The sequence below is a fragment of the Chiloscyllium plagiosum genome, unplaced genomic scaffold (assembly GCF_037043375.1).
Source record: "Chiloscyllium plagiosum isolate Xiang-an unplaced genomic scaffold, Cpla_swu_hap1 HiC_scaffold_3, whole genome shotgun sequence".
Lineage (NCBI taxonomy): Eukaryota > Metazoa > Chordata > Chondrichthyes > Orectolobiformes > Hemiscylliidae > Chiloscyllium > Chiloscyllium plagiosum.
In genome coordinates, this window is record NW_028270141.1 from 156,485,509 (window position 1) to 156,498,732 (window position 13,224).

At 40.7% G+C, this 13,224-nt stretch overlaps 1 protein-coding gene across 1 annotated transcript in view; it reads left to right on the forward strand.

Moving 5' to 3' along the window:
* Positions 1–13,224, forward strand: part of ppp2r5d (protein phosphatase 2, regulatory subunit B', delta) — a 149,680-nt gene that overhangs the window by 110,394 nt on the left and 26,062 nt on the right. Inside the window, exons 13-14 of the mRNA XM_043687399.2 lie at positions 460–561; positions 9,634–9,706. Of these exons, the coding sequence (XP_043543334.1) occupies positions 460–561; positions 9,634–9,706 (175 nt within the window). The remainder of the gene's footprint in view (positions 1–459; positions 562–9,633; positions 9,707–13,224) is intronic.

Below are 13,224 nucleotides of genomic sequence, written 5' to 3' on the forward strand. Positions count from 1 at the left end.
GGAGATTGGATTGAATTGTTTTGTGAGGTAGGAGAGACTATTGCTGTATTCCTTCTGAATGCATTAGTATAAAACAAAGAACTGCAGATGTTGAAGATTTGAAACAAGAAGCAAAATTGCTGGAGAAACTTAGTAAGACAGACCGCATCATTGGAGAGAAAAGAGCATTGAAGTTTCAAGTTCAGGTGCCCCGTCTTCAGAACTGATATCTCCACAGCTGCAGCAAGACCTGAGTTTCTCCTCCAATTTCTGTTGTGGTTTGTTTCTAAACTCATTATATGCGCTTTGGAAAATATTTGCAAATGTAGTAACTGAGTAGAACAGCTGGTTGTCATTTTCTCTGATATTCCAGTAAATTGTGTTATAAATGTCTTATTCTTAGTGACTTAGTTTTTTTTTGAAATGTAGATAAAACCTGTAACAAACTGACATAATGTTAAAATGCCTTTGTTTTCTTAGGACAATCCATGGATTAATTTACAATGCATTGAAGCTATTTATGGAGATGAATCAGAAGCTGTTTGATGATTGCACTCAGCAGTACAAAGCAGAGAAACAAAAGTAAGACAATTCCACAGATTTCAATACATTACTGTGCACAGGAGGTATCAGTATTGGAGAGAGAACTGTACCTTTTGAAATCGTCTTTACATGTACCACACTGGGACCAGTCTCCTGGACATCACAAGTCCAAGACAACGCAGAGTGCTTTATAATAAAGAGTGAAGTGGGCATGGTTCATGTGTGATAAAATTTGGAAATCTAAAAAAAGTAATAGTGCAAGGGACTAGTGTGTCCAATTGTATGAATGCACCAGTAAGCGTAATCAGAACAGAGCAGTGTGAACGAGTTCAGATGAAGGCAGATTTAGAAATCCAAAGATATCAGTTGACACAATAGGAAACGTTAATATGTGCAAAGGCAAGCTGAGTGAAACTGGAAGGAACAGAGCTTAACAGTAAGAGCATCAAAAAGTCAGATCCTTGAAGGAAGAGTAGTTAAAAAATTCTTATCTCAGTATGTGAGACACATTCAAAAAATAGATAAATGAGCATCACAGAGATAATTTGGTTGGATCTAACTGCAACACAGAGACATGGTGTGAAAGGTTGGGAAATAACTGTTCCGCGGTAACACCACATTTTGTAAAGTCAGGCAGAATAGACATGGAGGTGGGATAGCTCTTATAATAATAAAGGAGAAATAATGACATGACATCATGAGGATTATGAGCAGGATTAGGCTATTTAGGTCATTGAGACTGCTCTGCAATACAGTAAGGTCACGTCTGATTGGACTGTGGCTTTAACTCTGCTTTCCTACCTGTCCCAATAATCTTTGACTCTATTGCAGATCAAAGAATTTGAATGTAGGCAATCTTGACTACTCTCTGAAGAAAAGAATTGCACAGATACATAGCCCTGTGAGAAGAAGGTTTTCTTCACCTGTGACTTAAGTGGGAGATCCCTTATTTTTAACCTGCATCTTCTAGTTCTCGTCTCTCCCACAAGGGAAAACATCATTTTAGCATCCTCTCAGTCTCATCTGAAGGTCCTATAATCTGGAACAGATTCTCAAATTCCTGCATGTTTCAATGAGTGCCTTTCCTTCCTCTAACTTCAAACCATCCAACCTTTGCTCAACACCCAAATAAAATCTCAGCATTGTTTGAACCAATGCTTATGTAATTACATTGCTTATAGAACATAGAACATTACAACGCAGACAGGCCCTTCGGCCCTCGATGTTGCGCTGACTTGTCATACCAGTCTGAAGCCCATCTAACCTACACTATTCCATGTACGTCCATATGCTCGTCCAGTGACGACTTAAATGTACTTAAAGTTGGCGAATCTACTACCGTTGCAGGCAAAGCATTCCGTATCCTTACTACTCTCTGAGTAAAGAAACTACCTCTGACATCTGTCCTATATCTATCACCCCTCAATTTAAAGCTATGCCCCCTCGTGCTCGCCATCACCATACTTGGAAAAAGGCTCTCCCTGTCCACCCTATCTAACCCTCTGATTATCTTATATGTCTCTATTATGTCACCTCTCAACCTTCTTTTCTTTATAGAGAACAGCCTCAAGTCCCTCAGCCTTTCCTCGTAAGACCTTCCCTCTATACCAGGCAACATCCTAGTAAATCTCCTCTGCACCCTTTCCAAAGCTTCCACATCCTCCTTATAATGCGGTGACCAGAACTGTACACAATACTCCAAGTGCGGCCGCACCAGAGGTTTGTACAGCTGTAGCATAACCTCATGGTTCCAGAACTCAATCCCTCTATTAATAAAAGCTTCTTAACAACCCAGTCAACCTGGGTGGCAACTTTCAAGGATCTGTGTACCTGGACACCGAGATCTCTCTGCTCATCTACACTACCAAGAATCTTACCATTAGCCCAGTACTTTGCATTCCGGTTACTCTGACCAAAGTGAATCACCTCACACTTGTCTGCATTAAACTCCATTTGCCACCTCTCAGCCCAGCTCTGCAGCTTATCTATGTCTCTCTGTAACCTACAACATCCTTCGTCACTATCCACAACCGCACCGACCTTAGGGTCGTCTGCAAATTTACTAACCCACCCTTCTACGCCCTTATCCAGGTCGTTTATAAAAATGACGAACAGCAGTGGACCCAACACCGACCCTTGCGGTACACCACTAGTAACTGGACTCCAGGATGAACATTTCCCATCAACCACCATCCTCTGTCGTCTTTCAGCAAGCCAATTATTGATCCAAACTGCTATATATCCCACAATCCCATTCTTCTGAATTTTGTACAATAGCCTACTGTGGGGAACCTTATCGAATGCCTTGCTGAAATCCATATACACCACATCAACCGGTTTACTCTCATCTACCTGTTTGGTCACCTTCTCAAAGAACTCAGTAAGGTTTGTGAGGCAAGACCGACCCTTCAAAACCGTGCTGACTATCCCTAATTAAATTATTCTTTTCTAGATGATTCTAAATCCTATCTCTTATAACCTTTTCCAACACTTTGCCAACAACTGAAGTAAGGCTCACTGGTCTATAATTACCAGGGTTGTCTCTACTCCCCTTCTTGAACAGAGGAACCGCATTTGCTATCCTCCAGTCTTCTGGCACTATTCCTGTAGACAATGACGATTTAAAGATCAATGCCAAAGGCTCGGCAATCTCCTCCCTGGCTTCCCAGAGGATCCTCTGATAAATCCCATCCGGCCCAGGGGACTTGTCTATTTTCACACGCTGCAGGATTTCTAATACCTCTTCTTTGTCTAGTAGCCTGTATCTCAGTATTCTCCTCGACAACATTGTCGTTTTCTAGAGTGAATACTGTCGAAAAATATTCATTAAGTGCTTCCCCTATCTCACTCCATACACAACTTCCTACTACTGTCCTTGATTGGCCCTAATCTTACTCTCGTCATTCTTTTATTCCTTAAATACCTATAGAAAGCCTTAGGGTTTACCCTGATCCTATCCGCCAACAACTTCTCATGTCTCCTCCTGGCTCTTCTGAGCTCTCTCTTTAGATCTTTCCTGGCTACCTTGTAATCCTCAAGCACCCTAACTGAGCCTTCACATCTCATCCTAACATAAGCCTTTGTCTTCCTCTTGACCAGAGATTCCACTTCCTTCGTAAACCACGGCTCCCGTGCTCTACAGCTTCCTCCCTGCCTGACAGGTACATACTTATCTAGGACACACAGGAGCTTTTCCTTGAATAAGCTCCACATTTCTAATGTGCCCATTCCCTGCAGTTTCCTTCCCCATCCTATGCTTCCTAAATCTTGCCTAATCACATCGTAATTGCCTTTCCCCCAGCTGAAACTCTTGCCCAGTGCTATAGACCTATCCCTTTCTATCACTAAAGTAAACATAACAGAATTGTGATCGCTATCACCAAAGTGCTCACCTACGTCCAAGTCTAACACCTGGCCGGGCTCATTACCCAGAACCAAATCTAATGTGGCTTCGCCCCTTGTTGGCCTATCGACATACTGTGTCAGGAAACCCTCCTGCACACACTGGACAAAAACTGACCCATCTATAGTACTCGTACTATAGTGTTCCTAGTCAATATTTGGAAAGTTGAAGTCCCCCATGACACTACCCTGTCTCTCTCACTCCTATCGAGAATCATCTTTGCTACCCTTTCCTCTACATCTCTGGAAGTATTTGGAGGCCTATAGAAAACTCCCAACAGGGTGACCTCTCATTTCCTGTTTCTAACCTCAACCCATACTACCTCAGTTGACGAGTCCCCAAACATCCTTTCTGCAACTGTAATACTGTCCTTGACCAACAATGCCACACACGCGCACCCCCTTTTACCATCTTCTCTGTTCTTACTGAAACATCTTAAAACAGCTTCTTAAAACAGGAGACCAAAACTGTATTCCAGATGTCTCACTGATATCCTATATAGTGCAGCAAACCATTTATTTTATATCCCATTCCCCTTGCGATGAGCAATATTCCTTTTGCTTTCCTAAGCACTTGCTGTATCTGCATACAAATTATTGTAACTTGGTACCAGGACACTTGAATCCCTCTGTACCACTCAGTTCTGAAATTTATCCCCATTTTTAGTAATGTTCCACTTTAAAAAAATACTTCCAAAGTGGATAATTTCACATTTTCCCTCATTATATGCCATCTGCCAAGTTTTTGACTACACACTTAACCAATCTATGTCTCTTTGCAGACTCTTTGTGACCTCTTCACAACTTGCTTTCCTACATACATGTCTGGAAACCACACAATGTGCCTTAGGCCAGTGCAGGACCCACTTTGTTTCGATGGAGAAATTTGAACTTTATGTTGGTAGAAAAGAAGTTGTAGATTTGCTTACCACTCATGGACATAAATTCTTCCAGCTGATTCTCCACAAGAGGCAAAAAGCAGGTTATAAGCTCAGATCAAAATCTCATCTTCCCAACCTTCTTTGAAGATGAGACTTCCCATTCCCAAAGCATTCCTTCAAACTCCAGTGGAACAACTTGAGACTCAGGGAGTAAGGTGAGGCTGGATGGTCTGTACTTTAATGCTGAGTATTACAGTCAAGACGTTTATTCAGGGCATGGGTTGACATATGGAATTATGTTAATGCCATCAGAGACGTGGTTGAGGGAGGGACAGGACTGGCAACTCAATGTTCCAGATTATAGGACCTTCAGATGAGATTGGAGCAAGCAGAAGAGAAAGAGGTGTTGCACTATTAGTTAAGGAGTCTGTTAATGCAGTTAGGAAGGATGATATCTTGGAAAGCTCTTCAAATGAGGCTTTGTGGGTACAATTTAGGAAGAAAACAGGAGCAGTTACATTGAAGTGAAGGTATTATAGGCTCTCAAACAGTCAGCGGCAAAAGAGGAGCAGATATGTAGATAATTCACCCGAGTTGTGTAAAAACAGTAATAGGATAATTATATTAAGGGATTTCAACTCCCCTAATGTTAATTGGGATAGTCATAGTGCATTGGGTTTCAAGGGAGTAAATTTCATGAAATGTGTTCAGGAGAGTTTCTTTATGGCAACATGTAAAGGGTCCGACATGGGATGGCATAGTGCTGGACTGAATTCTGGAGAAAGAAGCTGGACAGCTGCTTGTAGGGCAATGGGGGACCATTTCAGTGACAGCAATCACAATTCAAATTTCTTATGAAAAGGGAAATAGATCGTCTGCAGGGAATAATTTTGGGTTGGCGGTAAGCAGCTTTTATTAAAATGAGTCTGGATCTAGCCAAAGAAGATTGGGAACAGCTACTTAATAGGTAAATCTACAGCAGAACGGTGCAGAGCCTTCAAAAGAAATGCAGTGTGTACAGGTCCACCATCTTCCTTTTCGGGTGAAATGTCAGAGCAATAAGCCCAGAACACCCTGGATGTTGAGGGACTTCCAGGACTGGATGAGAAGGAAAAGGGAGGCATTTAGTTGGTGTAAGGGGAGCAAATCAGAGGCCCTCGTGGACATTGGAAAGTGCAGGGGCATCTTCGAAAGCAATTAAGTGAGCAAAGATAGGGCATGAGAAAACAATGGCTGTAAAATTAGGAGAAGTCCCAAGGTTTTCTGTAAGAATGTTAAGGCAAAGAGGATAACTGGGGAAAGATTAGAGCTCATTAGGGGCCAAGGAAGCAGTCTGTGGAACCAGAGGACATTGGTAGATTTTTAAACAAGTATGTCACTTATGTCTTCCTTTGGGAGAAGGTACTAGTAGATACAAAATTCAAGGAAAGGGACTCAGAGTTTCATGAGCTCTTCTTTCTCCGTGGATTTCCATTATCCATCCGTTTATCTGGGGGTCTTTCTCTATTCAGGGCTCCATCTCCACCCATTGGTTGCTCCTTTGTCCTCACCCCCTGTATTCAGCATATTTACCACCTTTTCCATTTCTGAAGAAGGGTCACTCACTGGACCTGAAATGTTAACTCTGCCTTCTCTTCAAAGATGCCGCCAGTCCTGCTGAGTTTCTCCTCCAATTGTGTTTTGTCTTAGATTTTCAGCATTTAGAGTTCCTTGTTTAATTTTACTCCAAAAACAATGCTATTGAAGTGACGAGTTTAAGGAACGCACATTAAATAATAAGTGAGCCAAGGTATCATCTTGTATAAGGGCCTCAAAGTAGCATTAAAGAAAATAGTTTTGGTTCATATGAATGGTATCCTGAGATGGTGTAAAGAAGAAGTCAATGTCATTGGGAAGTGATGGAAAAATAGTAGGCAGTCTTAAAGAAAGCAGTGCAGGGAGAATGCATTTAGAAAAATTCTTTATCCTTTAAAGTATCTTTATAAAAACAAACATGCAAAATTGATAACCAAGGCTGGCTGTGCTCCTGGTACAAGTCTCCTTCACTCCCACTTCTAGCACTGACTTTTGTCTCTGTCCCCCTCCGGGTCCAACCCCAGCCCCCTTGAATGGTGCATGTGCAGCTGATGTTACTGCACACAGATGTTAAGTATCACTGCTGCATGTGCTTCCTGTGGCTTAGCCTATAGCGGCCAGCTGATGTCACAGGCCATGTTTGCACATACATAGTGGGCATTCCACACAGTCACTAAAAGAAAATAGCACTGAGTGACTGCAGAAAGCTGCTAGAAAGAAAACCAATGACAGCTGTTCCAGTTAAGCAAGGAGCTTCAAAGTGGAGCCGAGTAGGTTTTTACCTCGGTTGGAGTATATGTAATGTTATTGTTGAGGGTAAATAGGGTTGAATCTTTAGTTCAGATACTTGTAATAAGACTGTTTCAAGTAATTCTTATAGATTGCACTATAGTTTGTGGATAATAAACTTTGTTCTTTTCTTAGGAATACATCAGCCGCTTGTATATGTAGTCAGTATTTGACTACCGTGGTAAACAATTAAAAACAATATTGGTTTATCAAGCCAAATTTCACTCTGGGATCTGACCTGTCCAGTATTACCATCAGTTGGGATCATAACAAACAAATTTGCAAGTCATTGTCAATCTCTTCAATTCTGCATACAAGAAACTATGCAGAGTCTTAGCACCACGTGCCTTTGTCTGCTCCTCCCCCATTGATCTCTGAAAGTAGTTTGGAAAAGCAGCAAAAATTTTTAACAAAAGCTTCCTTCTTCAACATCATCTATCTTGCACATTTACCAACTGCCACGCTTCACACACTACTGGTTGCACACTGTCCTTGAAAGTTGCCAAAACAAAACTGGAAATAAATCCTGCACATCAGATTCAACTACTCAAGAACTTGTGGTTGAGAATTGGCTTGTTTAGTCATGTGAAATCCATGGCAGAAACTCTCATCCCTCCACCAACTGTACTGTTCGTTAGTTTGTTCTTGTCCAGGATCTCCTGTTTCATTAACTGCTTAACCTTCCCTGGCGTTTACAGATTTGGGCACAAACAGCTGCAGGTCTGTCTCCTCTTGCAACCATTATAAATTGGACCATTTAACATGTATTGTCTCTCAAACATTTCTTGCTTTCTGGATTGACTTTCGTTTGCCTTGCCTCCTATTCCCACTAATCTGTTTATCTTGAACATTTTTACAATTATCTTCACTGTTTACTGCACTTGAAAGAGGCAAGTCATCAGCAAATTTCACAACTAACATGCATGTGTGTTTATGGTTTACTGAGCAGAGGGTGTCGCTGGAAGCTGTGTAATGTAACAACATTACAGTATTAGGTGTGTGAGCTGATGGAATGATGAATAGCTTTTCTGGATAGGGAACCCAAGATTGTTTTGAATTCTTGTGAACAGACTGCCTACTAGTCTGTTTTGGATACCTGTGATGTGAGCACATTCGATTTCAGGACAGTGAATATAACAACTGAGACTAAAACATTTTTAGTTTATACAGTGAAGATCATAGCTTTTTGAGTAACATTTTCTCTTGGCTCATTACAGCAGTTGTTTAAATTCTGCTTAGTGCTGGATTGAGTAAACGCTGGTGCACCACAGATTGATAACCCTTGGGGTATTCTTACTTTTCTCTGTAATCAATATCAACTTTGAAAGTACAGGCCCTGTCCAGTCTCAAGGTAGTTTGCCTTGAAGAGAGTGCTGTGCACAAGACAGTCTGAAAAGAGAAAAATTGTCCCATTTAACAAGTGATACTGTTAACTTGTTAATTAAGACTACCTTGGGTATGTTGACACGGTAAGAATAACCACAGAAAGACACGATCATTGGTTATTTGGTTTACCCTATTTTAACTTTGTACTTCTGAAGGATTTTAAAGATCGAGCCTTATTAGTGTGTCAGTGAGAATTCAAGTTTCAGTCTCTGATGTAACAGCATCAAAGCAATCTGACACAGGGTAAACTCCTCTGCTAATTTAAACCCGACACAAAAGCTCACTTCGTGCCATAATCAGTTAAATTTCGAGAGGCAAAGAACTGTTCCAGATTTTGCTATTTAAAGTAAAAATTAACAATTAAGTCCAACAGAGAACATTACAACCACTATTTACAGTTCCTTTCTCTTAAACTTATCTTTTACCTTCCACTCTACAATATTGGTCCAACAAAATAAAAATCCCGTTTCAAAACCGGTCAGCTCTGTCGATTTTTGCTCTGTCATCTCTTCTTCGGTTTTCTGCTGCACAACTTCTTTTATGGACAGGTACCTTTCAGAGACCTATTTGGCTAGCAGTCTGTACTTGTTGGTTTTCTTGGCAGTTCTTCCCCTAACTGTTCAAAATGTCTGGTTTTATACCCCAAAACATTGGATTATTTGATTGGTTTAATGTTACCGAAGCTCTACATTCAGATTCAATTGAATCTGACCGAATTTGTTTTTGTTCCATGGCAATGCAATTCCAGCTATTTGTTTCAACGATATGTTACCTAGTTCAGCACTCTGTGCTTTCGGTCAGTCCTTGCTAGCTTACCATCTCTCTTAATGGTACTTCACCTTCATAACAAATAAAAATGAACACGAGCATGAGTTTGAACTTTACGTGTGTTCTCAACATTCAAAGAAAGATGAAGTGCTCAGAAATTGAAGTGTACACTGTAGCAGAACTGATATAAATTGGTACTTTAAATGTTACATTATCCTTTTAAGACAGCATTTGTTGATCTGAGTGAGTTAGGGAATTGCCTATCTTTGTCATCTCAACATTACAGAATCCAAAACTTTTTTTGTTTCAGGGAGAAATTCAAACTGAAAGAGCGCGAGGAGATATGGCAAAAAATTGAGAATCTCGCCCAACACAATCCTCAGGTATGACATCACTAATCCTTAACCCCTCCTCCCTACCACCCCACTGATTGGTAAGTGAATAATCTGGGGTGCCAAAATGTCGGTTGTCTTTGCAGGTGTTGTTTTAATGTGTGGTTGGAGTGCTTTTCTCACAAGGAGTATTGTAGGATTAGTATCTGAAATACAGAAAACTTTGTTTTAACTGGCAAAAATGACGTACCTGAAATACTGGAAGTTTACTGTATTATTGCAGTGTCCAAGTAGTCAGTTGAGGGTGTGAGTGAGAAGGCTGTCTGCTGGTAAGTTTTATTAAAGGCAAAGTTGCAATATTATTTAAGTGATTTATGCTGTAAATCGCAACAGTGTGCATGCTCCCTCCATCGTGTTTCTATTAGTGTGTTTTTACATGGATTATGTGAACCTCTTGATCAGCCAGAATATTCCTGTTTTCATAGGTGCCAGTTAATAAAACGTTTGCTGTACTATCACTAAAAAAATTAATACTAGACAAGCTCGTGTCGAGTTTGACATGATAGTGGGGACAGCAGCGTTCGGTTCCTGAGCACAGGGCTCGACCACTCATTGGGCTCATGCATTGGGTCTAGCTGCATCCACATGGTTCGCCATCTTTCCATCTTGGTAGCTCAGTCATGTGTTTTGCTTTTGTTTGGCCTTGGTTGCCTTGGGGCCACTTCCTGCTGTCCTCCTGTGGGAGGCTGGGCCCCTGCATATCTCCATCCCCACTCCATCTCGGCTTGGTGGCATTGGAAGACGAGCCAGGGCCCCTCAGACAATATCCAGCATTGGAGGAGGTGCAGAATCTGTACAGCATGACCGTGTAAAGCTAGCAGGTCAACGCTGAAGTGACGGCACTGGTAGCGGCAAGAAAGGAAGCGCGTTGTCGGGAATGATGTCTGATGGCAGCAACTAGAGGAGCGTAGAGAGGGAAAGATGAATCTTTGAAGCTTTTTCAGTTTTAGTAATATCAATTTAATATTAATTTATTCAGTAAACTTATTCTGTAATCCAGAAAGCACCGGAATGTGGTGACATTGTGCTTTTCACTATGTATAGGTACAAGTGACAATATTAAATAAATCCAAGTCTAATGGGGCTAAAGGCTGCTAAGTCCCTGGCCCTAATGGCTTGCATCCTAGGATCCTAAAAGAGATAACTACAGATATAGTGGATGCATTGTTTGTAATCCTTGACTCTGGAACAGTACTGAGGGATTCGAAAACTGTTAATGTGACACCTCTATTCAAAATAGGACACCTTTTATCTAAAATGACGGGAGAGGCAAAACATGGCTAACTATAGGCTGATGTCTATTGTTAGAAATGTGTTGAAATCAATAACTAAGGAAATATTGGCATAACATTTGGCAAATAATAATCTATTCAAGCAGAGTCATCACAGTTTCATGAAAAGGAAATTCTGATTGACTCAGAGTTTTGTTTTAGGAAGTTTCAGAGGGCAAACCAGTATTGCACTTCCAATGAGCATTTAGCAAGGTACCTCACAAGAGGTTAAGTCATAAGAGCCCAAGGTGTTGGAAGTAGTATATTGGTGTGAATAGAAAAATGGCTAATGGAGAGGAAACAGTGAGTGTAGATAAGGGGGATTTTTTCTGGTTGTTGGACCGGAACGAGTGGGATTCTATTGGGACCAGTGCTGGGTCCCAATAGAATATTGTTAATATATGTTAGTGACTTGGAAGAAGGAAGTGGATGTAGCCAAATTTGCACATGAGACAAAAATAGGTGGAAAGGCAGGTCATGATAGAGAGACAATTTACAGAAAGGTATTGATAGATTAATTAGACAAAAAGTTGACAATTAGAGTAAAATGTGAAGTTTAATTTTGGAAGGGAAAACGAACTGAATATTATTTAAATGGAGAAAAACTACAGAAAGCTGTAACACGAAGGGAGTTGGGGTTACTTATGCATGTGTTGGACCGTAACCCCTCCCCTCTTCCCCCACCCCCTCCCCAAACGAGGACAAAATTCTCAGAATGCAGACAGGATTCAAACATGTGGCAGATTTTATTCCTATTCAAATGATCACTGGTTTATGCAGGGAGAGGGATAGATTCACCTTGGATCTGGCCTCCGACGTGAGGATGCAGTTTTCCATTAACCTTCAGCTTAGATTGGAAGAGAGACCAATGATGCTGTGGCTTTAACAGTGAAATACAATATTTTTATACATTTTGTGTTACAACGTGGTCACTGTACCTTTCCCCTTCTATATATTCAGTGCTGTGAAACACCTAATCGATAATGGACACTCCTGTGGACAGCCCTAGGTTTCCATGATCTTGTGATGTTTAACAGACATTGTAATCTCCAGGCCTTGATCCTTCTATTCATCGTATTAATTTGCATTCCAAAATTACTGGCTGTACACTTAGATTACTTACACTGTGGAAACTGGCCCTTTGGCCCAACAAGTCCACACTGACCCTCCGAAGAGCAATGCACCCAGACCAATTCCCCAACATTTACTCCTTCACCTAACACTATGGGCAGTTTAGCATGGCCAATTTACCTAACCTGAGCATTTTTGGACTGTGGGAGGAAAGGAAACCGGAGCACCCGGAGGAAACCCACGCAGATACTGGGAGAATATGTAAACTCCACACAGTTGCCTGAGGTGGGAATTGAACCCGGGTCTCTGGCGCTGTGAGGCAGCAGTGCTAACCACTGTGCTACCGTGCCACCCACACGTCCTTCAAACATGTCCCAGACTTGCTTAACTCAGGACTGCTTGAATTCTGTTGCCCATTGTATTCCTTTGTTATCTCTAACAAATTCTGTTACTCCTTCTGTACTTTCCCCATTGTCCAAGTTATTATAATACTCGTAATATTAATTTCTATTATGAAGTTAGTTATATATAAGGATTTATAATTACCTCTACTGTTAGCACTGTTCAGCCTAATAAGTTACAAGCAATCTATTTCTTCCAGGATATGCTGGGCGAAATGAACTAATTTTCGCATCTATGTTTGAATCTTTTTATCCCCTAATGGTTTTTAGTTATCAGTGTATCTTGTTGTGTCCAGTCGGTTCTGCTATAATGCATGTTTCTTCAACGTGAAGTGGCTTTAACGTGATTCAAGAATTTTGAATGTCATTTGGAGAATGTGAACTGTCCTTACCTGTATTGGTTATAACACAATTCTGGCCCAATTAGTTTATGCGGCATGGCTATTGTGCAATTTTCTTATAACACGAGATTGCACTAGAACAGAACTGAGTTATATTAAAACTGACTGTACTTGTAACTATAATTACGTTGGAATCTATCTGTGATTATCGTAAAAATTCTTTAATTAGAATCTATTTCTTAATATTGTGAATACATTTTTTTAAAAACTGTTAACTACAAAATATCCTTAGCTGTTGTTTTCAGTCCAGTATGATGAGTTTAAGCTGACTGCCTTATGGACTGAGATTTATTGTGCTTATTTTGACTGATTCTTTTTGCCTAATGGGACAACATCCTTTCATTAATGAGGTTAGAATCAATCAC